Source organism: Periophthalmus magnuspinnatus, chromosome 7, assembly GCF_009829125.3.
Source record: "Periophthalmus magnuspinnatus isolate fPerMag1 chromosome 7, fPerMag1.2.pri, whole genome shotgun sequence".
In the NCBI taxonomy this organism is placed as follows: Eukaryota; Metazoa; Chordata; class Actinopteri; order Gobiiformes; family Gobiidae; genus Periophthalmus; species Periophthalmus magnuspinnatus.
The window spans coordinates 27885769-27912402 of NC_047132.1; the positions used below are offsets into that span (position 1 = coordinate 27885769).

General features: G+C 40.2%; 1 protein-coding gene across 1 annotated transcript; it reads right to left on the reverse strand.

Moving 5' to 3' along the window:
• Positions 1-835: 835 nt before the first annotated feature.
• On the reverse strand, positions 836-6668 carry LOC117374038 (PPARGC1 and ESRR induced regulator, muscle 1). Its single transcript, XM_033970175.2, has 4 exons — positions 6587-6668; positions 2735-6252; positions 1319-1435; positions 836-1218 (listed from the first exon to the last, which is right to left on the reverse strand). The coding sequence occupies exons 2-4, from the start codon at positions 6237-6239 to the stop codon at positions 1103-1105; spliced, it is 3738 nt and encodes a 1245-aa protein (XP_033826066.2). The 5' UTR covers positions 6240-6252; positions 6587-6668; the 3' UTR covers positions 836-1102.
• Positions 6669-26634: the final 19966 nt, after the last annotated feature.

The following is a 26634-nucleotide window of genomic DNA, read 5'->3' on the forward strand; positions in this document are numbered from 1 at the left end:
ATCTTCAGATCATCACCTGGTACTCTTTACTTAAAGTTACATTGCTTTTGCAGTAAGTGTAAAATAAATAAATGAATGAATAAAAAAATAAAGTTTTTTTGGCTAATGGTCCTGTGCAACCAACTGTGGACGTCTAGTAGTTTTAAATGTTGTTGCTTCAGACTATTCTAAATATACAGGCAAATTTATTCAAGTAAGCAAATTTAATGAAAAAATAATGATTAACTAAAAGCAGAATATAAAACATATTTTGCGTAGGGTTCTTATTGGTCTTCATACAAAAAAAAAAAAGAGTTTTAGTACTTTTTATACCAATTTTAACTGAGGTGAGCTGAGAATCTCTAGTTATTTGACACTGCCATCTGGTGGTAAATTAGTATAACACAAGACAAAACATTTCCAGCTTTTTTCATTAAGTTGCAACAGATATGAGAGGACAAAAAAGAACACAATTTGGACAATAAATAAATAAGCTAAATAAAAATATAAAATAAAACATTTAAATAAGAAAGTACTATTATGCAGATGACCAGATATAATTGTAACTCTAAAGCAATTTAAAAGACTGAGGTTTAAGTTGTGATCCAGAGTTATAGCGCCCTCTTGTGTGTATTTCATAAGTGACATGTTTCCAGAGCCACCAAACAGATGCGATGACACAAAAAATTAGTATACAACTTTTATTTATTGGCTTAAGACCTATATACAGTATACTTAATTCAGGAAAACAGAAGTGTTTACTGGCGCAGAAAAAGTCCCTTTAAGTGTGACTTTCAGTTTAGTTTTGTGATAAATGTGATCAAATGTCTCAGTTTCATTGTGTAATTATTTTAACATCATTACATGAAACCAAACATGCTCAAACAACAGGTTCAAACTGTTGAAACTAACTCTGTTCCCACTTGTCAAATTTCACAAGACAACTCAGTACACGTCAGACTTGACATTGACACTCGTAAAGGCATCACCATCTCTTCTTTGGTCATCTCACACTCTCTCTAGTAATCACATCCAAATAATCCCTATTCAGTCAGAACTAATGTATTTCTTTACGTAACAAAATTATGACAATATAAAAAATGTGCATAATTTTGTCATTGATTCAAGAAGAACTGAGAGCTTTGAGGTTGGGTTTCTTCTCGCCGGGTGCAGTCTCGCCTTTGACGTACTTACGCAGATACCGGATAGCTGACAGAGCACTTACATTCGCCAAAAGAACTGCATGGTAATCAGACAATAGTGTTAACTGCCCTACTAAATATAAACACAACACTGAGTCCAGTGGCAATCTGATCTGTTGTTATCATGAGATACATACCGGCCTTCCAGGCGTCTCCGACCTGTGGGTTAGCGCTCTTCAGCACCCAGGATGCAAAAGCAATGCAAATAAGGCACATGTCTGACTGTTTGAGAGGAAGCAGCGGGGCATCCAAGTCTGTAAACAAAATGTTATGTGTAAAATGGGTGAAAATAACCTAAATGATGTTGTAATTTTACACAAATATAATGGGAAACCCTTTATAAGAACAACATTAACAGCCTTAATAAAGAATAAACAAAGACTTAATTCATAATCATTTTAAATAAACTATTTGTTCATTATGAATAGTAACTACTTTTTTAGGAGTTACCCTAAATCTAAACCTTAATCTGAGCGTTAAGCCTGAATCATTCTTAAGAAACTCTTAATTTAGTCTTTGTTCGTCCTTTCTGTGGTATGACATAATGCCACCAACCAGACAATAATAGGACAGCCGATCTATTATATGATGATCTGACCTGAGGTGGAACGTAAGTAGTAAAGTACAGTACTTAATTACAACTTTTAGGTATCTGTACTTTACTTAAGTAGATTTGTGGATACTTTTTACTTTTACTTCACTACATATGAGAGCAGCTATCTGTACTTTCTACTCCACTACATTTTTTAAAAGAACTGAAAAGTCAAAGAATGTTGTATTTTTGTTTGAGACCCGCTTTTTCACGTTCATAGTTTGTAAAAATATACAAATTCAGATTCAATTTTTTTGTTATAAAATTCAACACAACATGTTTGAGTAACACTATTATTATTCTGTCTACATCTGTCTACATCAAAGCTCAAAATGCTCTGTTCCACCTTGTGATGTCACGTGGTTGTTTTCAAGTTAACCGCTCCTTTTACCTTTCGTTCAGTAGATTGGCAATTCCAAGGCTAAAATCATCCAAGATACTGGAGCAAAAAAAAAAAAAAAAAAAAAAACTTGAAAAAACCTATTTAAGTAAAAGTATTAAAGTACCAGTTTACTTGAAGAGTAAAAAGTAAAAGTATTTTGTGGAGATTTTGAGATCAAATAAATCTTCAAATGTAGTGATTTTGATAAAGAATTGTGCTGAATTTTGTTCAACAGAAACAACTAAATTCATATTTTTTCCTAGCTGTTTTTATTGGTATATTTTAGTTTGCTCTAATTATAAACGTGTTAAAAATAAACGCTTCAGCCTTTTTAGCGCATCTCAAACAAGAATAAAAATACTTACTTTTCAGTCCCCTTCAAAAATATAGTGGAGTGTAGTGTAGTGGAAAGTACAGATACCTGCTCTCAAATGTAGTAAAAGTAAAAAGTGTCCAAATTTAATTAAGTAAAGTACAAATACCTACAATTTTTACTTTAGTACAGTACTTTGCTAGTTTTACTTTGTTACATTCCAGCACTGGTTCTGTATGATTGTAAAATTGTAGATATGTACTTACTTGGATTGGCCACAGCAGTCTGCAGATTTTCGTATATTAGAGGTTGTTGTAGTCTGGTGAGGATCTCGTCATCGAAGTTACACAGAACAGAATCTGGAAACACTAAGTCTTGATTTTCCAGGAGAGTTATGGGCATTGCTTTGATACGACATGTCCTTGAGTGTTGTTTTAAAGGTCTAACATCCAAAGCATTTGTTGACATATTTTTGTTTGTACTTGTATTTCCCATTAAATTAATATTTCTAAATGAGAAAGTGGTCTTGAAAAAGTCTTGTTTGAGGTCACGGTCTGTGTAGAAATTCTCATATGCATCAGTGACGACATCGTTTGAGCTTGGTTTACGAGTGAACCGCGTAACCACTCGAATCGGAGCACGCTCTGGACCGTCTTCTTCATCAGACTCGGAGCTGGAATTATCAGAAGATGAGACGAGGAAATAATTGTAACCATCATGAAGCTTCACTTTTGATTTTGACGATCGGGAGCATGAAAAAATAGGCACCAGCTCAGGTTTGCGTTCCTCTGCGTGGAAGAAGGTGTCTGTGTCAAACTCCGAGAAGAAATGATCGTAGTTTTCAGACACGGAATCGCCACTGGTAAAATTATCAACTATATCTTCCGTTGGAGACTCCAGACTGGAATCAGGTTGTTTTTCACTAAAGAAATAACTATACATATCAGAAATAGAAAATCTGAAGTTTTCAATTATAGAGGAGCGTTTGGGATCAACATTAGGCACAGGATCTTCTGGAAGGTAACCCATATCTTTACACGCATCTTTATCAAATGGTTTTAGCGTAGACTGGCTGCTAAACATCTCTTCTTCAAGTGATCGAAGATTTTGCACGCTAATTTTCTTGGACATCCTCCTTAAACCCCTCTGAACACCTGGAGTAATTATGGGTCCAGTAATGTCATTCAGAGTTATCTTACCGTTATAATTCTTTTCTGGATGTAGGCGCTTTGGGACCGGCTCATTCTCCCACAGGACATTTCTTGACGACGTTTCACTTTTTAAACCATTACTCAAATTACCGTCTACTGGACCTGGGATGCTAGGGTGTGCGTTCTTACAATCTTGACCCAGTTTTTTGTCTTCTGTCTGAGTACAGCAGCCAAAGTCAGACAGGGCAAAGCAGTCAGGGTCATCTACTTCCTGCAAAGACGGGAGGAAACTGGATGGGGCTTTGTTCTCTTTTCGTAATCCCAAGATATCATTTATTGTCAACTTTTCCATTTCTTTCCAAAACGAGGACATGGCGAAAACTGTGTGATCTGATTTTAATACAGGTTCAGTCAGTTTCTCTGATTCGCAATTTGTCAACGCAACTTCTACCTCATCCCAACATGGCTCCTCCGCATTATCTGATACGTGCTGACTATTTCTCAGCAAATTTTGATACATTTTTCCATCCTTACTAATGACTTGTGAACGTTCTTCTGACAAACTTGGACCATCCTGACAAAGACCAGAGCATTCCAAAGTCTGTAAGATATTTTCATTTGGCAGAGGTTCAGTTTCCGGGGTATGACAAGAAGATAGTGTAGAGAATGATGTGGACCGTGACTGGTTTTCCAAAAATCCTTGTAACTCACTAATCTGATCCATATTCCCACTTGCGATAAGACTTCCTTCAACTGACTCCTGTGGTGCTTCAGTCTCACATACCTCAGTGATTTCATGGTTTGGTGATAAATCTTGGTTTAAGCCATTTTCAGTAAGATGCACTGGTTTTTGCACGTTACCATCCATAAATAGGTTACAGGTGAGTGGAGTTAGCTTATGTAATGTTGTACTAGTTTCCTCAGATGTCGTGCAAGTGCTTTGAAAGTTGTGATGTCTTGTTTTGTCATCAAGCGGATCTGTTACAGTTACAGTAGAAATACTCATAGCCGTTTTATTTGGTGGAGGTGTCATGTTTTCCACCCTATGACTCCTTTGGTGCACGATGAGACGCGGGGTTTCCAGCTGCTCATGGGGTCCGGTCTCTCTTTGACGCGGCAAGACTTTCTTGGATTCAGCCTCCTCACGCATGAACAACTCAGCATTAGATCCTCTGTCGATTTGGCTCAGAGCCGGTCTACGATCATTTGACTCAGCGCATGGGAAAATAGAATCGGTTATTGATTTGACCTCGTTCCTAGAAGTGTCAATGGGTGCAACACTTTCCACATGGTTGGCGTTAAGTTTAATGTCTTCCTTTGGTTTAGTCACCTCGTTATAACCAGCGAAACCTTCATTCGCTTTTCCACTATATTTAACTAAGTCATTTTTCACTTCATGATCAGTCCATATTTTTGGCAAAGTTGGGTCATAATTAGCTTGTGTCAACACGCTCTGGTATTGACGGTGTCTTGGGTGAGGCTGATTATCTTTAGCCTCCACTCCGGCTGGGAGGCTACTGCTGAGTGTATACTGACCCAAAGGAGGCATGAAACCACATTTTAGATGCTGGTGTTTTAAGCCAGACCAATTACAAAAGCATGGATCTATGGCTCGTCTCCACGTAAACAGCTCATCTTCAGAGTCGTACAGTCTGTCACATGTGAACAGATTCTCTACAGGTTCAACACTGAGTCTGCGCTTCTTTCTTCTCTTTCTTTTTACAGAGGTGCAGGGTGATGACTCCTTGCTCGGCGGTTTGTGGGTGCCGTCTGTGTCCGACTGTGAGACTTGGGTGCTTTTGTCCTCTGTCCATTTACCGTTCACTACTGGACTCTGATGAATACTCAAATGTGAGGTTTTCTGGTGAGCTGAATAATCTTTTACATTACATATGTGCATTTCTTTACCCATATTTATCACTTTGCTTGAATGAGGTGTAAATCTGTTGGCCCTGTTTACAGGGTCATGCTCATTTGCTGTGTTTTCTGAGCTGGATTCGATGTAGAGTTGTGTTTTAAGGTAAGGATGCCTTATGTAGAGACTGGTGGAGGATTCAGAGCTGGACTCGTCTGTTCTTACAGAGTATGTGTTACGGGGGGTGCTGACAGCTCCTGTGGTCTTTACGCCAGTAGCTGCTTTTGGGATATTTTTTGGCAATGCACGGCCATTACATCTGGCCGACAGCCCACCTCCCTTCAGCTCCCCTTGCACTGCTCTGTTTTGCATAGATCTCTCCTCGCCCTGCTCGCCTGTTCTCTTACTATCAGAGGAGCTTTTCATCTGCTCAAAGAACATATTGACAGACTGCAGGTGAATGTCCTCCTCGCTGCCAGACAAGATGCTCTCTATCCCCCTTGAGCTGTGTCTGCCTGGGCACAGCTCCTCAGCAGGACCCTCACACGGAGAACCAGCCGGCTCATCCTCCTCCAGGAGACCTATAGTGTTTAAATCACTTTTCTGAGCCTTCTTTGCAAAGAGAGCTATGTCGTCCATGTCACTCATCCCAGAGTCCTCCAGACCAGCGAGAGACGGAGGAAGTACATTACACTCCTCACACTGAGTAAAGAAGCACTCCCAGTCCCGGTCACTTATGTCCACACTGAATTCAAATTCATCCATTTTCGAGGGTCATCTATGAAAGAAATTTAAATATGAATAAATATGTTATATACATATATATATATATATATATATATATATATATATATATATACAAGAACAAAAGACAGTTATAGATCATTGTAGAGAACTGTAATCAACTTTTAAAATAAAAATAGCAAAATGTCAAATAACACAGGTAATGTATAACATAATATAATATATATATACAGTATTATTAAATAAATATTTAAGCATATATAGAATATAAATTGTCTAATGTAACAGCAAGCTATTTCATTTTAAATAAATAACAAAGCAGCCACAAACATATAGTCATATATTGCTCTGCTGTACAGGTGTCCTACCTGTTGGGTCTCCTGTGGGTCCTGGTCTGTGCAGTGCGTCTCCGTAGCCCCATGTTGGCCGTCCTCTGCTGGTCGCCCTCGTGCACGAGCAGGCCCCATGATTAGATAAATATAGAGCGGTGCTTGTGATCACGTAATACACGCAATGTTCTCACCGAGCTATCTCCCACAGAGGCATACAGTTTCAGCTCTTTAAATATAGACTTCACACCAATCAACTGCCACAAGTGTTACGCAACACACACTTTCTGATTGTTATTTATATTTGACCTCAATTTTCACAACCTTTTTTTTTTTTTTTTTCACTTTTTTAATCAAATGGGATCGCGATCCATAAGGTCAGTTTTGCACATATGTATGTGATTGTCAGTTGATAGCTTACCACTTTGTCCTGAAAGTTGATCTTGATGTTGGTCTTTCCAGAGTCAGTTCCAAAGTCCCACATGGATTAAACAGGAGCCACACAATGACAGAATAACCTGGATGACATTTATAATTGTAAGGTGATTACCAAGTCACTCAGCACAGAAAAAAAAACACCCCCAGTCACAATATACTATATCCTTCACCAGCGTCACCACGATGACGTCTCATTTTGAATATTCTCTGTATTAATTATGATACAAATGACAAAATCTTTTAATAAGCTGCTATATTTTCTTATTAATACGGAAACAAACAGCTTTTTACAAAAACATTTTCTGTGTTTATTAAACACCAAAAACAATTATCTTGGTGTAGTCTTTAATCAGTGCCCCATTGTGTGCTGAGTCTGATTTGCATTTTAATCCCCCTCATTCATAACATGACACCAGAAGCTCACAAATATTGTTGCAACAAATAAAAGATCATTATGCTCTTAGCCTTCTTCAATGACAGTCCAGATGCCAGGCAGATGCCAAGGTTTATTTTCTTCTTAAAAGTGCAATCTACAATTAGTGAAGTCTGCTTATCTGAGGTGAGGCTGGGACTTTGTTTGGGGTTATCAGAAGGACTTAGTAAAGACAATGTGATTACAGGGCCCTCCTCGCTCTTGAGATGTCACTGACACTGAAGATACAGAGATAACCTATCAGACTTGATCTCATTAGAAGCTGTTAAACTGCCCTAACAGATGCCTAATGTAGATCAACAGACACAAATAAACAAGCCTTAATCAGTCAAAGGAGGAATTAGTGTGAATATAAAATCATGATGATAAAAGCCCATCAGTGCGGCTCATAGCTGTAGTTCATATCTGCAACATCCACAGTCTTCACCAATACACTAAAATAGAGATGTTTCAGAGGACTTGACCTTACTGTGAGCTACAATAGAGGATAACTCTAAATTGAGCTGTGGTACTGAAACCTTATTGCTGCACTGGTTTGGGGTCCCTCTGCTGCCCCAAAATTAGCATTTTCTGCCTCAACACTTTCACATGCTGTAACTACTCATTATGGGTCTCATTTTCATTACTATAGATATTTATGAGAAAACATAGTCTCTAATTAGCCAAACCACAGCCCGGGCTGTGTGCCCAAGAGGGCTCTCCCAATTCACAAGCAGTGATAAAAGGACAGGCCCGGGCCTGTGAGGCTGCACCTGGGGCACAGCTTTGACTGGGGTGGGATTCTGTTTCCATCAACGGGATTAGCCACTCGTGAGTCAGGTTTGGAGTTAAGATCAGGCTGTGTTTGGACTGCTTCACTGCAGCTAATGTGAGAACATTTCATCCTAATTGTGGACTATGTCAGCTCCGCCAACTGAGCGTCGATTAAACAAAGCCCAGTAAACACACATTCAGAGTTTGAACAGAGGAGAGCTTGTGTTTGGGCCTGTTACCAAGCATCCTGCCTGGTGGCATCTTTTGTGTCAGCAGGGCCCAAATTTAATTATGGCAAACTAAAGCCTAAAAACAGAAAACACAAGACAATGATTCTTGTTACAGATCACAATACAGTTTAAACATTGACCAATGCCACACAAGTTGATGAGTCTCACACTTAAGAGAAGAGAGCGCGAGAGGACATGGTGATGAGTCATTTCTCATTCCAAGTCATTAATTTAGTTCCACAGAATCAAATTAAAAACTATGTAGGCCACACAGGTAAATTAAATCAGTAATCGTTATAAAAATAGCTCTAGTCTCCTTTAAGGGACCCCATAGCTTGAGTAGCCAATTCTGTCACTTAGATTAAAATGACATTTTGTTTACAGTAATTATTTATATTCATACAGTAAACTGGGCATTTGGCTTAGCCCCAGTGTTAAAGGCATGGTTTACCTTTTGAACCCAGGTATTTGAGCAGGAGGCCTGGATGGATCAGAATACTGAAGTGGCAGCCGCAGATGACATGAGAATCCCGTAAAGGCAGAGAGCGCCTGCAGCACCTCGGGAGGATTAAGGGCCTGACAATGGTGAGATTTGATCAGACACACCAACAAAACATCATTGTCTTCTCCTCAAACCGTCTCACTCTCAGATATCACAGCACCGACTGTTTGACTTCATGTCTTATGTGCCACGTCTGCTCCACAGAGGCCTCGGTCCATGTTAGTACAAAGATCATTTAATTTGAACAGTTATTACTCCAAAAAAGCGTCCATCCCACGTCAGAGCACGTGGCACAGCAGGCATAGCTTAATCATGCTAACATCATCCGAAGTAGTAGCCATTTATGTATGTAGCCAAATAAATTAATCTAATTTCAAAAAGGAACCCTACAAACTATCTTCATAATTAATGTACATTTTTGTTGAAAATTAATGAGGGGACTAACCAAATGTTTTGGGTGTCCAGCCCAGGCAGACGGACCGGCATTCAACGAAAAGATGAACTACAGTACCCACAATCCTCCACAAGATGGCGACCAACAACCACCAACTGTCCACGCGGCCAACGTCCCGCGTCTCAGCGTCATCACCATGGTAACCACCTCACTGCTTTTCCCTGCGTTTAAATCACACCATTAGAAATAAACTGTGAACATGTGAAAGCTGCTTTTACAAAAACTTTAAACTTTTTTTTAAATTATTATTATTATTATTATTATTATTATTACTATTATTATTTACGTGTAAAAAGTAGAGTTACTTAAATAGCTTGAGGCAATATTATTATATTTATATTAATTTATTTTATATTTGTAGTATGAATCCCATTGTGACACTTACGTTAATCTATATAGTGTGATCTTATATTATTGTAAACAACCCAGTTACACATTAGCTGTTCATTGGTCCTTTATCACAGACAAGCGGGTTGCATATTTTTTGTTTCCAGTCCTGAGGCATTCTCACCACCCTGTTTGACCCACTTTGGATTCTCAGTATGAAAGCTGAAGTTGTTCTGGAAGCAGTGGTGCTGAAGGAGGGCGGACGACGCGTGACTCCGGCGCAGGGCCCGAGGTGTGGGGTGACCTTGGCTGACACCCCCCTGTCTCTGGTTTCTGTCTGTCCCTGCAGCCGTCAGAGGGGGCAACTATCAGTGTCCTCTCAACAGCTGACATTTGTCTCTAATGGAACAAAATATTCTAGTATTAACTTAAATTATGCAAGTATGTTGGTATATCGAGGGGAAGGCCAGTTTGAGTAGACATATTCCTCTTAACTGGAAATGCTAATTTGGAAAAGCAATAATGAATACCAGTGGATCTGGTGTTTAATATATTTTCATTTTTATTGATAGCCATTTCTGACACAATATATTATGAAACAATTCCTTGGACCATATGCATTTTCTCTTCAAATGTCTCCATCGTCCCCTTGTTCCCATTAGAAAGTTGATGCGTTAGGGCCTGGGGCATAGTATCGGGGCTATAAGGTTAATTTGGGTGAATTGGTGACTCTAAATTGCCCCTTTAGGGAAAGAATGTGAGAGTGGATCATTGTTTTTCTGTCAACCCTCTATTTAAGAGTTAAAAAGTTACACCCATCTAATGACTAGAGGATAGGGGCATTCTACAGGTGACCATAAGTGAAAGAATGCAGATCAAATGATTGTTTTGGTTTGGTGTTGCTACTATCTGCTTGTCCGATATCTGACAATAGTGTGAATACCTTTTCTACAACAACTTCTCCTTAAATTAACGAAGACCTGTTGTGCTTGTGTCTGCTGTATAGTTATAATCTATGACACCTGTTGATCATTATGTTATCATTTGGACATTTTAACTCGCAATCTTTACCTAAAACAACTTAATAAAAGAAACAAGTTTGCTGATTAGACAACGGCGGTCCCCAGATCATGATGGCAAGCAACTTTTTTTTTTTGTTTAATTTATACAAAAATGACTACTCCCTGCGTATATCACTGATTTAAGAAAATAAAATTGGAAAACAAAGTAAGTAGAAAGCAGTGGGCATATGTCAGTGTCGAAAATATGGCGTCTTTAAAATAAACAATTTACGATTACTCAAACATGCATGAATCTTCACATATACAACTTGAGCAAACATTGAGAGGAAACAACTATAACGCCATTAAAAGCTCTAGAAAGTGGATTTTGTAGAACAGGTCTGCTTTAAACCCACTTTTTGTTATTGCCTCTGCACCTCATTAGACGACATCCTGCAAAACTGTTTACTCTGGTTAAGCGTAGTGACAAATCATTCATTTATCTGCGCTGCACTGGGTTAATAAGTTATCTGAACACAAAGACCTGACAAGCCTTATGCTGCTATCCATGCTTGGGCCTTCCTTCCTCCGTCTCGGGTCGCGGGGTTATCACCGACAGGGAAACAATAGGAAGTGGTCGGACCAATCCAGCTAACTTCTGGCATGCCTCTGTGGAGATTTGACAGGTGTCGCCGTGGAGACCGAGCTGTCCGTCATGCGCTGCCACTGGCTCCTGTGTTGTCATCGCTGTGGCTGCTGGTGTGTCATATGTGGTTGAACTTTGACCTCATTTATGAAGTGCATTACTCACTGTCTGGACTGGACATAAAGCAGACACACTTGTAGCTACGGTAACGTGCAATGCAAAAGAGTGTCTGTGTTTCACTGATTTGACAGCAGAGGCCAGGCTGTGCATTGAACATGACAGTTGCTTATCATTTGTTTTTGGGAAGAAACCAAGAAATTCAAAGTATTTCATGCTATCTTACAAAATTAACATTACAGTAAGATATTCAGGTTGTTATATATACAGTACCAGTTAATAACATTGTTTTATCCTCCTTCAACCCTCTACTTTTCCTATTTTTCTGGCGTGCCTTTTGCAAGTCTTTCCTTAAATCAGGTTTGGGAGTCACACAGTCAAGCAGTGGAGCATTAATTTTTTATATATTTTCTTTTACCTCCACTGCTCGTTACCTCAAAAGCACGCTATTGGGTTATTGGATTAAACTAACTACAGCCAAGCACAGTTTATTTTAAATGGGTTACTCTGCAAAATAGTGCTGTTCTATGTATGATTCATATTGAACATATTGCCCCCTGTAGTGTTAGTGACAGATTTGGCCTGTAACATGATCAGGAAGTATCTAGGCTGTCTCCTCCATACTGAGACGACATAGGGCACGGATTGCAGCCTGTCAGGAGCAGGAGTGTAAATCACTGGGGTCCAGAGGGCGCACCCACAGACCTCCTGCGTTTCCTGTTTGAGCTGGGTGCCCCTGTGCCCTCTCGCTCTGAGTAACTATTCCATCGTGGGTGGGGTGTGCTGTGGCTGTGGGGCGCCCCCTGTGTAACCTCACTCTTGTTTGTGTGGCTTTGTCTGTGTGGCAGAATGACTGGGCACAAGTTTTACAGTGCGCAAACATCCACCCCACTCTGCGGAACGCTTTAACAGCCTCCGAGTTCCTCTCAAACGCAGAGCTTGTTTGTTTCCTGACTCGGGATCACCCACTGTGTCAGGACGACTCTTGTGAAAACACCGAGCACACAGGGTTATCAATGCCTGACAGTGAGGTGAACTGTAGAGCCCACGTCTTCCTGGTTTGTTTAACTACAGCTGCTTGTTTGCTGGGAGACGCTTGTTAATGGTGCATCTCCAACAAGCTGAACACTGCATTCTTACCCTGACACTCCACATGCTTTTACTCTTGTTCCACTATTGAAGAACACTGTGGATGTAGTATAGGGTTGAAAGAAGCTAAATTGGCCCAGTCAGTCAGAGACGGCCTTTGCCACCTCCAAGTGCTGCTGAATTTGCATTGAGCTCACACCATTCATGTGACAATACACCGGGTCCTCGACAAGTGCTCCGGCTGGTCTGGGGTCGCTCTAAGGGGAGAGACTCTTCACTTGGGGAGAGACTCTTCACTTGTAGATGCTAGAGGCCAAACAGGAGCTTAGGGGAAAGAAAAGGTGAATTGTATGGTACGTGCCAAAACAGGCTGATAATAAGTAATGTAGGCTAATGGGAGCGCACACTGCATAATGACGATGTCTCAGCTCATTACTACAAATTTCGCAAACATCTTCATAGTATTTGTGAATGAATGTGAGAGTAAATTGTTGCCTGGTTGTGTTTTGTAACCTGCTATTGTCCAGGGTGTACTTTGGCTCGGTCCCAAAGCAGGAGAAAGTCTATTCTAATATTCTGATCAACATAAACACAAATATATACCTGTGTTTATATGAATCACAGGAACGAATTTAGACATTTAAATAAGCTCATTGTTTTTTCAGCTCCCTTCTCTAGATTTTCAGGGACTAAAATCGGTTGTTGTTTTGTCCAACTGAAGGGATTTTCATGTTCTGGTAAAATAAATGTATAAACGATTAAAGTGGAAGAAACAATGAGCTGTTAGACTCATTGTAAATAGCTCTGATCTGATCTTGCAGTCATACTGTATGCCGTGATGTGTGTCAGAGCTTTTGGTTTGAGTGAGGCTTTCCACACTTTAATCTGTGGTATCTGACTAAGAAGATGTAATTGCAAGCTTACAGCAAGTACCAAATTGCAAAGGTGGCACTGGAAAACCATATGATTTACACAATGATTTAGGATGTATGACATTTTATTTATTTTATTTGACTTATTTCATTTGGTTTCGAGATGAATCCTATAGTGTTATCCATAAAATTGATACTTCATCGGACTCATCTTCTGCCATTTCAAACCAAAATCTTTCTCCTGCTTTGGTTGCTCGATGTTTCTTTCTGTGGAGTTTGATTCCATAGTTTGAACATTCACTTTTCTCCTTGGGCTTTTAATTCACCGTTGACCTCTTGGTGACTGGAGGAACTTGGGGTGTTGTTTGACTCAATAATTGGTGTATCTTCACTAGTCATCTCCTCTTTTCTGTTTTGATTTGGGATCCTGCCATCATCTGTTTTTTCCGTTGAAGGATTTCTCAAAGAATCTTGATGATCATGCCCCTCGACATCTCCAAAGTGTATCTCAACTTCTGCGGCAACTCCAAACCAAAACCATCTCCTGCCTAAGTTGCTCTGCTGGCTTCTCTTTTTGTGTGTCATTTGTGTTGCTCAATGGCGGCTTGTTCAATACAGACTTGATAGTAAACCAGTCAATATCTTCAAAGTAGATTTCAACTTTTGGAGTTTTGTAAGGTAACTCCAACCGCTGTGTTACTGGAAGCACCTTAACTTGAGAATCTTTTGGAGTCAAACCTTCTACCATGACTTCCGTTGAGGTCTCTTCACTATTTGGGTTGACTGTTCCGATTAGTTGAATACTGACTTCTCAACTTCACCAAAGCAGCAGTAGTCGACATCTGGAACATCATAAGGTAACTCCAACTAATCTCGAACCTTAAAGCCTTTACGGTTTAGTTTTCTGAGCTTCATAGTACGCTCTTTGCTAACTTTTGTCACACTTTCGCCAATGTCTCTGTTTCATTATGCACAGACTCATGAAGAGTTTCACTTCTGGTTTGTCGTGTGGGATCTCCGGCATCTCCAACCAACAGCAATCATCTGTTTTTTGTTGAATCGTGCTTTGTTTTTGTAGTTTTCCACATTTCGATCGGGCTGACTGAGATATAGGGGTTGTGACCACCACCTTGACCATAGGCTGAGTCTCCTCCTTCACAGGTGACACTTCTAAGGACTTCACTAGTTACTGTCAAACTTGTGCCTGGTGCAGTGAGCGTCGTTTGGTCTGAGAGTTTGGGCCTTCTCACTCTGTTCAGACACAGCTAGGAGGGAGGACTTGTTCAATGGTCTGAAGGTGAACTCATTGTTTGATTCGTCATCGGGCATTTCGAACCAGAAGCGGTCACCGGCCCTGATAGCAGAACACCAACACTTTCATTCCAGCCGGCTTTTGTGTCGGTGCCTGAAAAGCTAAGTCCTCCTCTGTGGTAGATCTATGTCTACATTCTCAAGACACTGTTTGGCCTCTTAGTTGTTGTTACAGACCATATCGCTAAATGTTTTAAAATGCTTTCTTCATCCCATTTTGAACAGTTTTTTTTTTTATTCTGCTCAGGTCAACATTGTAAATCTGGGTTTTAATCTGGTAAAAAAAATCTCTCTTATTCTCATTTACTATTATTTACATTTATTTTTTCATTTCTTTTACTTTTTTATTTGCAAATATTAGTCTATCTCTGGTTAAAAAGAATATAACTCTGTTTTTTAAATCCATATACATCTTCATTCAACTCAAAGAAAACAAAAATTAATCTTAATTTGGAGGCTAATAGCTATTGTTTTAGCCTAATTTAAACTGTTTGCACACTTTGTTATGAATTGCATTAATTTGTAAGTTCTGAAATATGGAATTAGTTCAATACAAACATAGGACAATAGTTCAGTAGTTTGGCAGTGATTAAGGCTGAGTTTTTAGTTTGAATGTTTTATATGTTTTATATCGTGGCCTGGTTGAGTGCAGGAGCTTGAATGTTTAGTGAGCATTAAACAAGCAGTTTTGATTTGGAAATGGATTTGTGTATTTGTATTCGTAAGCAAACCGTTGGAGGAACAGTCAGGCATTTGTATATATTCTAAAATCGAGTAGTGAATAGGTATGTGTTTAACTCCTCCTTCTTTTAGTTAAAGCTTCACTTGCTGGGACAAAGTTATTTCTCTCCAGTGAGATACAGCGTAAATTGCATGAAACAAAGTTATGTCTCACTTTTTATTTTTACTTTGTGTCATACATCAGCCTGGAAATGCGTCTCTTGTCCCGACACAGTGTCATTGCCAAAAATCCCCATGATGTTTTGGAAAACTGCACAGTGTTTCCCTCATTACCACATTTATTCAGGTTTATTTAGGGCACAAACTGGCATGTAAACACTACGCTCCAACTATAGAATGCAACTGAATTTGAATAGCAAATAAGTCAACAATAGTCCCGTTCATGCTGTTTCTCTGCCCCTCTGAGCCAGATGACCTGTGCACTACCCATAGTTACGCCCTCGACTACTAGATACCTCACCGTTTTAATCAAACTACACAGAGCAGTGCATGCTGGGAGCCGTGAGAACCCCACCACATCACTTTTTTCCCTGCGAGCTCCTACTGGGATGTAATATAGGCAAAGACAAGGCCATTACTATGAGGCCGGCTGCACATGATATTAGTAAATAGTAACGGAGCCGGAGATGTTGCTGAGGTGAAGCGCTGGTTTGCAGGTGGTCGGGGGTGGAGCTGTGCAGGGAGGAACAGTTGATTAAAAGTGTCTTGGTGAAAAATTGTCCCCATGGAAATAACGGTCTCATATATTAGCTGGTGTTTCCACTGCAGTGAGGGCATGAGAAGAGGTTGAGGGACTTTTAATATGATGCCAGTGACTAGATTGCAGCTGACCCTTTTCACCCAGGACACGGGCTATTTGAGCCACTCCCCCCGGGACAGGATCCAATCGAACCAAAACCTCTTATGGAGCTCAACAGTGACAGTCTGCTCAGGTTCCGGAGGCCAGTTTTCCATTAGACCTTTCAAAAAACTCTAATATTAAGTGCTCAAAGGCTCAAAACGGTTCTGTTTAGCTCTGCATATGACTGAAAGGTTTTTAGTCTGCACTCCACTCTTTTAATATTAAATTTATGATGATTATTTGTGATTATTTATGTTTTGATTTGTTTGCATTATGATTTTAATGTCTTTCTTATTCTGTAAAGCACTTTGAATTAGTTTGCGCCTTGCCATAGTAGAAGCTAACCAGATACGTGCTAACTAATATCTATAATGCTGTAGTTTTAAGTCCAAAATGGCCATTTAAAATGCAAACTTCTGATAAATGTTTTAATGATGTTGCAGTTTACAAAGTTTCAATACAATTCTAGATCGTGTGGACATTAGTTATCACGTAGCTGATTATCCCAGAGCAAGCTTTTGAACTTTTAATAAGATTTTTTTTCAGAAAGTCTACAAGAAAAATGAATAGGGGATTTTGTTCCGGAGCTGTGGGTTGCGCGGTCACTGTTGAGCTCCATTACGAGAAGTTGCTAACCCATCTACCGCTGGGTCTAACTTGTATAATAATTAATATATTTCATTACTAGTTTGTGCCTGTTGTTCTGTCCATAGTGCACATTTAGTATTTATATTTAATCAGTTTATTTCAATTCTAATACCTTACTTTTCAGGCATACACTTTATTTGATCTCGTCTTGCACATTCCTAGTTCACTGACAAAAGCTAGAAAGCTGATTCTGATTCTAGATGAGGTATGAAAGGTCTTTGCACTTCAAAAAATACTGAAGTGATGTCGATCGCAGTATTTTTTTAGTGGCAATTTTTATTTTTTATTCACCTAAACAACTACAATACAACAGGTCTAACTTACACAACCTGTTGCGCTAACATTCCCCTTGTTTTCAGTCTATTTTGTTGTGAACTCAAGCCTGTAGTCCGTTGTGTTTTTGTGCTTTGGTTGAAATTTAAGGACGCATTTCTCAAAATTTTACAAGATTTAAAAATGACAGATTTAATTACAGACTATATTCTCTTAATGAAGTGCAGCTAGTTAATCCAGGATGTGATTTTCTAGTAAAAGGCCCACAGTGAGGAAGCCTAAACCACAAGCGTTCCTATAAAAGACGAACATTAACATTTATATTTCTACTATTGGAAGCACTCTAGTTTTAGTTAAAGATCTTCAGCGACTTCATACATGAAAAGAGAGTTGGAAAAGACCATAAGCTCATTTCGAACTCTCACATAAAGGCATGGAAATGGGTCCATAGTATTTTTTGACCCCACTGTGATAAGTAGTAAGCACTGTCAAAAGCATTAACTGACTGGCTTAAACCTTTTCATTCATTTCGTTAGTTTCAGTTGAGAATCCCCGGCCCCCCAACGCTGCGCCCCCTCTTGTTTCCACCTCAGGCTAAAAGTAAGTGTCGCTTTTACTCTTACCTTCTCTGCCCCCCTGCCAAGCCGCCTCTCTGCAGGTACAAGCGGCCCGAGGACTAGCCCCCCTGCGGTCCTGGGACAATGTTTGCACTTCCTCCAATAGCCTCCAATACAATTAGTTTTTTTTACAGTAGCGAGTCACATATGCCGGCAGTACGCAGACACGCACTCACATATGCCGGTGATCGCAGTGGAGTTGAATAGGGGTGTTTTTTTAAATTTGTTTGAGCTCTCGGCGTGAGCTCCCGGATCATCCACCTGTTGCAGTAAACCTCATTGTGAAACAAAAGAGAGGCGAAGTGAAAAGAGGCTCACAATGGACTGAACTGCAGCGTTAAGTTCAACATATACTGTTTACAATCCGGGCTTAGGCAAGAGCTGGTAGAATGAACAAAAAACGAGATGAGGATCACTGTAACACAGCAAGGGACCAGTAAATACTACAGTTTTAGCTACTTCCTCCAACACATAGATCTTGTTTTGACCAAATTATGTATTGATTATGTTTATTTCAAATCAAGTTTTTTTAAATAGCATATTAAAACAACTTCAACTGCACCAAAGTTCTTCACAAAAATGTCAATAGATGAACAAATATATAGATGACATGAATTATTGGTGTGCTATTTCAAACTGATCTGACCGAGAACAACTGAAAAACTTTGAGAAAGTTGAATAAATATTGATATTTATGGATAGACATATGGAAAGACATTTTGAACACAGTGATCAGACAATATAATCCTCTCAGTTCTATATTAGTCTGTGCTGCATGTGTCTGATCGTGTCTCCACCTCCAGATCCCTCACACGGCCGGGCCACGCACTCAGAGCCTCCCCGCTGCGACCTGCTTTCACTCCTGTGCCATTTCCAAAGCTTATATCGACAACCATGCAACTGCCCCGCCGCAATAGGTTACAAGTCCAGCTCCCCGCTCATTAGCCTCTAATTGATTGTAATCTGGCCTTTGAGAAGTGCCTGTCCCACTATGGGGTTGTTCCGCACATGCCAGCGCCCCCACTGTCTCCTGCACTTGTCCGGCGCACTCAGCAGCAGGGCTCGGACTACACTTACAATTGGTGCTCTCAGATGGAATCATTAAAACAGGCGGGATAGCATGCGGCTCTTTCATACGAGCCGCTTCTGTGGACCAGCTTGAGACCAGGGACAGTGGCCACTCTTGCCTAGTGGGAGAGCACCATCCTGGGCTGGCCATTGTCGACATCACCCCTTGACTGGCTGCCTGCGGTTCCGGCTGCATTGGCTCGATTTGTATGCCAAGGTTTTCAAGGACTAAAGAGAACCTCGCAGGGGGGCTGGGTCAATATTGGTTTTGAGAGCTTGAGGAGAAATGTCTAAATGTTAAATTCTATTGACTGTCCCCCCACTGCTATTTGTTTCTGTGGCCAAAGAGCCTAGTGGGCCGTTAGTGTAAACAGGGCTTTGTTTCAGGGCGAGGTGCAGCAGGAGGCAGCCAGCACAAAAAGATGGAGGTGCGGAGTTGACTTTGGCTTAAAATGGCTAAGCTGTGGGACCCGAGCGGGACCTTACATGACAAAGACCAGATAAAGAAAACAAACTAATGCCATCTCGGATACATCCAATAAATAATTAGGCTAAGGGTTTTGACATTTAAAATGAAATGGATAGAAAGAATGAAGCACTCTTGTGTCTTAATACTATGCTTTGTATTGGTACATTCAAACCAAATGTTCAGTATAACAATGGTAAAAAGGTGTTTTGTGTAAATTTTAGATACAATTAAGGTGGACAGTGAAGACTAAGTTATACGAGAAGCTTCAAATGAACATTACGATAAGTTTCAAGTTTCAAATGGGCTACTTTATTTTAATACATGCGTTATTTATTATTTTATGTTGCAACGTAACACCAAAGCACGTTACTGGTTTAGTTTAACTTCTCTTCTGCTGAAATACAGTAATTGAATAAACTATTACTTCATCCTTTGTTTCCCAGTCCCTTATTTACTTGGGATGTCTTACTATTTTTGGACAAGAACCACCATTTCATTATGCTAAACTACATAAATCTAGGGCTGTGCTAAACATCTATGGTGAAAATTTGGTGATGCAGTTATTTTTTTACACCGCTGCAAAGGTGTATTTTAAATTAGGTTTGTGCAGATACTGGTGGTTTAAGAAAGAAATACCGTTCTTAAAATGTATTCTTCTCAAAAAATAGTGATGTATCTCAATGTAAGCCGTTTGTTGTGTATAATATAGAATCATGAGGGGCCCTGTGAATCCCAACACTAATCTTTACATCAAAACTAAAATGGTATGGGGAGATTTGCCGCTCACTCACAATCCCGTGATCCAGTGAAGGTTTTGTTAGTGTGGACAGAACTCCATTCCCCATTGATGCTGTTATAATCTTATACTGTATGACCCAAGGCTGTATCTATCAAAAGCGTGTATGTATTCTGCATGAAACCTGCTTTCATTCGTTCCACATGTGTATCTGAGCCTGTTGTTACTTTGTTGGTAAAAGTGAAGTAAGCAGCTGCTTTACTGCCTCTTGCTCAGTCTCCACTGTCTCTTTTAGCCCTCCAGGGATACTGCAGGCCGCTATTTAAAATCACTTTTATTAACACAGGCCATAAAACTGTACTGGTCTAGTCCTTTCACAATTCTCTCTTTGCTTTCTCCACTGCTCCGAGCGTATTTCACTCACTTTATGAGAGTCTTTGTTTGCACGGGACGCTTCCTCCTCCACAGGTATAGGACAGGGGCAGGACAGGGGTAGGGTAGGGGCAGGACAGGGACACAACAGACCGGCCTGAAGGCTGTTTCCACTCTTTGACTGTAGCACATAGAATCACATCAAAAGGATCTGAAAACAAAATAACAGCAGTGAGACTTCTGCTCATTTGGGGGTCTGGGCTTTACAGGTTTGTGTCCTTTTACCAGAGCACTGTTGATGGAATATATTTTTCTGGTAGAATATCTAATCATTTATATGATTTCTCCTGCAAAGGTTCATGCTTGAAAATGTTTTTTTGACTTTTAAACTTCAATATGTACAAGCAAATCCTCCCCATGGGTTCATGCTTTGATGGAGGTCCAGGTTCTGTTCAGTGATAAACGTTTGTGATTCTGATTCTGATTGATGCAGTCACAGATACAAAATGGATTTCCAAAGAATGCCAAAACATCACTGGTACCTTAAGCAACAATGAAAAGTTCATTTGTTGTGGAAACACTGAGTTAGTGTTGACCTTGTTTGTCTGTTTTTATGGCACAGTTTAGAGAATTGCACTTGAACAACTCGAGTGAGTCCACTGGAGCTCAATGAGAGACGTGTCACCTTGCAGCGACGTGTGACTTCCCACACATAGTGTTTCTAATGACGAGTGCTAAGTAATCTATTAGCAGCTAATGCTAACTACACATGACCCTGAGGTGAGATGAGGTCGGGGTTATATGACAGCAAATCTTCACATGCAGAGAACCTTGTTTTGTTTAACTAATCTAAACTGTTTCATTTGACTGTGGCAACCAATTTACAGACCCTCACTCCAAGCTCTAAAAAAGTGATAATCTGATAGTAACCAATAGAAAGGGGGTGTTTATTGTTACGATTTTATTTCACTAAAGCACCAGAATACATGGGTAAAATTATCATTTAAAATCTGTCATATATTTCTCCGCCAAGCATAGTGTTCTTATAATGTCTGAGACCAGAGCAGCTTTAGTACTCTAATAAAAGCACTACAGCCTACACAGTATTCACAAAAGCCCAGCATAGAAAATCAATGTGCATTCAACTGCCTGCAGGTCAGAGAATAACAAACTCAGAAAGCGTCTGGATGGAAACACTTTTACAACTTGAAGCCTTCGGTTCTTTGTACATTTTTTGAAGACGTGACCTGTATTTGACCAGAGAGTATCCCCAGTTTTGTGTGAAGCTTGTCTCAGCGTATTGCAACTTCTTTAAGTGCTGTGCTTAGATCCAGGAGCACAAAAACCTACAGTCTGCACTTGTGGAAAAGACATCCGTCACCAGGGAGACTACACACACATGAAAGACCCCTCTCACTTGTAAACAGCAAGGGGCACATGTGGTCTTCACGGGACGTCCCAACCCAAACGGTGTCCCGCATACGCCAACAAACGGTCACAGCCCCCCCTTGTGTGAGTTAGATACATATTTGCTGATTGGGAATGCCAGGTCTCAGACAGGCCCTTTAGCTAGGAGAGTTAGCAAACATGAAACTGTCCCCTGCGGACATGCTGTTGTAAAACTGAGAGACCCGGGACAAAGGGAGGAAAAGAGCAGTCAGGAAGGTAAAGAAAAGAGGAGCAGAATTTGAATCGGAATAAACAGAGTGCGTTTGTATTCACTGCTGTACCAGGAAAGGGCAACAAAGTATCCAAACTAGACAATGTCCGAGAACTTTCACTCAACTTCAGCTTTGCCTAGAATATTCCACAGTATGGCATTAAACATATCTATCTTACATTTATTCAATTACAGGTGAATAATTGTTTTGAAACAGAAGCATTTTTAGTGTGAGCAGGGTTGCCTCTCCACAGATCTGACCTCTATCCTGGCCTGGTGAACATTTACATAAAATAATAACATCTCCATACATAGAGGACCCTCAACTGGAAAAGTTACATAGTGCAACTTTAAAGCGGTTGAGATACATAAGGTTTCCAATAAAAAAACAATGTACAAACACTGTCGAAAGAGCAGCTCAGGACACCAATCTGCTGCACATCTTCATCTACATGACACTGAGCACTCCTTTGAAGACAGAAAAATAGATAGTTTAAGAGTTAAAGAGGCAATTTTTGTTAGAAAAGACAATCTATCTTTGAACAAGAATGGGTGGCTTAGGCATCATTTATCCCCCATTTCTTACTCCATCCTCAGACTTAAATCAAAACAAGGAAAACAACAGTGCTAGCCAGTATGCTAATAGGCGTGAGAGCGGCCGTTAGGGGCTTGAATGATTATGCAAAATATGACTCAGGCACAGTTCACACTTGTAGTCACAGTGGAGTTCAAAAGACCTAGCTAACAAACAAAAACTGTAAACAAATAGGTGTGTTAGTTTCAGTGTCGTTAGCTCCTCCATTCAGACAGATATAAGGCAATAAAGCAGCGTCCACCGGCAATCCGACCAGAACTGAAGAAGCAACTGGTATGAGCGGCAAAACGTCTCAAAGATCTTCATTCTAAAACTTTTGTCCAGTTAACAGAATTGAATTTTTCTTTTGCTAATAAAAAAAACAAAAAAAACCCCAGAAGAAATCCCGCATATTTAAGCCTCAAATTTCCAGTTACTAATTCCCTTGGCACTGCAGAATAAAGAGTGTAAATATGCCTTACCTGTCACTTATTCATAAAAGATGGATATAACTGATATATTGGGAATGTGCTGTTATTTGAGATTTATTATACATACTCACAATAAAAATCCCCTTAAAAGCATTCCATATAAACCTGGCGTACCACATCAAAACCTTGTGAAGTAGACCGTGTATCAATCTTGAATTAAATGTCCTTTTCAAAATTGCTTTAGATTTATAACTAACGCAATGCTATAATAACGGAAGGATGTATTCAAGACTTTTATGTACTGGGAATTAATACAGTAATGGTCTATTGAGAATGCTGAGTGCCCAGGAAACAGCTGCCCATCTTTTGTCGTCTGGAGTTTTGGTTTACGCTCCCGAGCTCGTGACAAAGGGAGTCTGTGTATGACAATAGCCTAAGTAGGAGGCAGAACCAAGGGCACACTGCGCTAAGTGAAGTGCAATGTCAGGGTTTTTTACATGTTTTTACTGGCCACTGGAGTGAACAGGGAGCGGGCGGGATAGCAGTTACTGAGAGAGGGGAGGGCGCTTTCACACTTAGGTGTCTATCCTGTCATTGAACCATTAGTAATGCTGACAGGGTGAAGTGTCGGAGGAACAGGGTAGAGCCGTAGGTACACACTGGTCCATTGTGCGAGCTCTGATAAAGCTCTCACTGACTTTTATAATGACATATATATGGTCATGTGATTTCCTTTTTCAAAATAATGAGCTTTCATCGTGTTATAGAGCGCTGACAATAGCCCATTTGTGGTATTGTGTAACAGGTTGGCTGAGGTTGAGCGGAGACGCCTGCAGGGGGTGTCCAGCTTTGACTGTCCCACTTTAAACAAATAAACAAACAAACAAAAAAAACGGGATATGTTCATTGCATTTTCAAACTTGATGATCGAGTTAGGCTAAGTTGCGCCATCCCACCTTGAGAATTCCCAGTCTCGTCTGGTCCGAAAAGCTACGGGTTGAGTCCGGTTTGTACTTGAATGTTCGACCACGGGGTTGCTGGGTTCTTAAGCAAGACATTTCACCCGCTTTGACTACGTCTAAATGTGGTCTGTGGGTGTTGGGGCCGCAGATGGAATTGCTTTTTGAGACGTAGCTACACAAGACAACACGCTTTCACTGAACTGGACACTTTAAAGACTGAAATATTAGCCAGTGAGTTGAAATGTAGACAATACAAACAGTTATACAGCTTGTACTTTTGTTGTAGCACCAAGCGTGGACAGATTTCTTGGATCATAATGCCAAATCCATGTGTGTGCCGCTGACAGCAATCACCTCACACAGACTTAATCCTAAGAAGAGACTTTAGTCAAACAACTTCAGCTGCTCTTCCTTCCCTTTCAGGTTCACACTGTTTATGAAATGAGAAAAAATCCATTCATTCAAACTATTAAAGCGTGGATTACGTGTGTCCAACAAGTCAAAGCACACTGATCCGGTGCCACAGGTGCTCAAATACCTGTGTAAGCAAAGTTCAAGCTCATAAAAGCTTTGGGAGGGAGCAGGTACAAGTTCCCACACTATTCTGTTTTGTCTTTTTTCCTTCGTCAATCCAGCAGTGTGTCAGCATGAATGAAGCCACGAGGGTAACGCGGCGGTGGGGGTAGCTTGTGCCGCTCACCTGTTGGATTTTGTTTAGTATATTCATTGGGTTGGGCCCCTCCCGCAGACGCCCCGGGTTCCCAGGTACAGACGGCAGCAGTGAAGGGAGGAGAGTTCCCACCAATGCAGGTAACCGTTCTCACCGCAGCTGATTGGTGGAGCCTTACCTCATCTCTGTAACCTGACACAGGGGAGGGAGGGGGGGCAGGTGTAGTAAGCAGAGACACACGTATTGCCACACACGAGCACAAAGAGGAAAGAAAAGACAGGCGAGTTTCAGTCTGCATTGTCATACCTTTAGACTTCTGTCAAATATGCCTGCATGTCTGTGTTTGTTTCTGTGTGTGTGTGTGTGTGTGTGAGAGAGAGAGAGAGAGTGAGAGAGGAGGGGGGTTATGGGCAGCTGTGGCCAACCTCAGGGCAGGTGTACACAAACACACATACTATTTTGCCAATACATAGGCAAATCAGGCTCTTACATCAAATACTGCTGCTTTCAAGGAGCGCTGGGAAAGTAAACACTGTTTTGGGTTACATGTGTCTCAGTGTGTTTTGTACCAAGAACTGATATGAATAGAATTTACATACAACAGTGACAGAATGCAGAAGTAGACCCTTTGATTATAACCACATCAGAATCTGAAAATAAAAGACTGGTAAAGGCATTACAAAAACATATTTTAGATGAAGTATTTTGTTACTTATTATAGGAGATATATGGACTTTTATAAGAGTTCTACCTGATCATGGTGTTACCTTATCATTATAGCATACTTTGAGCTGTAATTATTCATGTTAGTCCTTGCCTGGCGAATCCAGAATGATGTCTCTGTATTTTTATACAGATTAATATCAGTCTGGTCCACGTCCTCTGTTGCCTTTCGAGCTCAGTCAATCAGACACATGTGAAACAAAGGAGGCCATTGGTCACTTATGATTAACAAATAAAAACTTATTTATCTCACCTCAGATTAAGAGAGTTTAGAACTTCGCTTATTAATTCTGCAGAAATCTGCAATGTTTTTCAGCCCCCTGCGATATGCTTATCCTTTATTTTTTCTGATATGGGCGGACTATGGCTAATCCACCTGTCAGTCACACCCATTGGAAAACAGGGAGATTCATTGGTGTCCAGACTCACATTTTTGTCAAGTGTCTGTTCTGAATCCCAGGCAAGAATTTTCCTGCACTTGAAGCTTGAGACTCGTTTTCACCTATCTCTTATCTCTGCCCACAGCTCTGTAACTTCTGGTGATTCAAAAATAAAACGTTGTCATACAAGTTCAAAAATCTTGCATAACCACTCTTCAAAAATAACAACACGTAAACAAATATCTGCAGCCAGTTCCTGTGAAATGCAATTATGAAGAGGTGGGGCCTCTTAGTTCTGTAGTTTTAAACTGGAAAAAATATGATATAGTTTACTACTAAATCGGGAAAAAAATAAATATATCTTCTTTAAATGCATTTGCATAATAAACGCTGGCATAAAAGCTGCTATATCCAAATCTATGAGAACAAACACATAGTGTACATAAATATTAACATCAAGCGATGTGCAGCCCTGTCTTTATCAAATACTGCAAAATATTCCAACAGCAGAATAACCAGGCCGATAATATTAGTTAGTTAATATTACATATACAGGTAAAATCTTTGAAAAATTCTCAGTTTATTGATTCAAACAAGCCATACTATTTGCCAGACTCCATGTTATCACTAAGAGCTAAGAAATGTCGTGAGGGTCACATAAAGGTTTGAAGTTCAACAAGTCATCCATGCCCTATCTCAGTTCAGTTCAGACTAATGTTTCTGAATGAAAAGAAGATATGAAGAAACCG

Coding starts and splice junctions, on each gene's coding strand:
- LOC117374038 (XM_033970175.2), bottom strand. CDS start 6,239: ATGGATGAATTTGAATTCAGTGTGGACATAAGTGACCGGGACTGGGAG. Junction 1,436..2,734: donor GACTGCTGTGGCCAATCCAA/GTAAGTACATAT, acceptor TTTTGTTTACAG/ACTTGGATGCCCCGCTGCTT. Junction 1,219..1,318: donor CGGAGACGCCTGGAAGGCCG/GTATGTATCTCA, acceptor ATTACCATGCAG/TTCTTTTGGCGAATGTAAGT.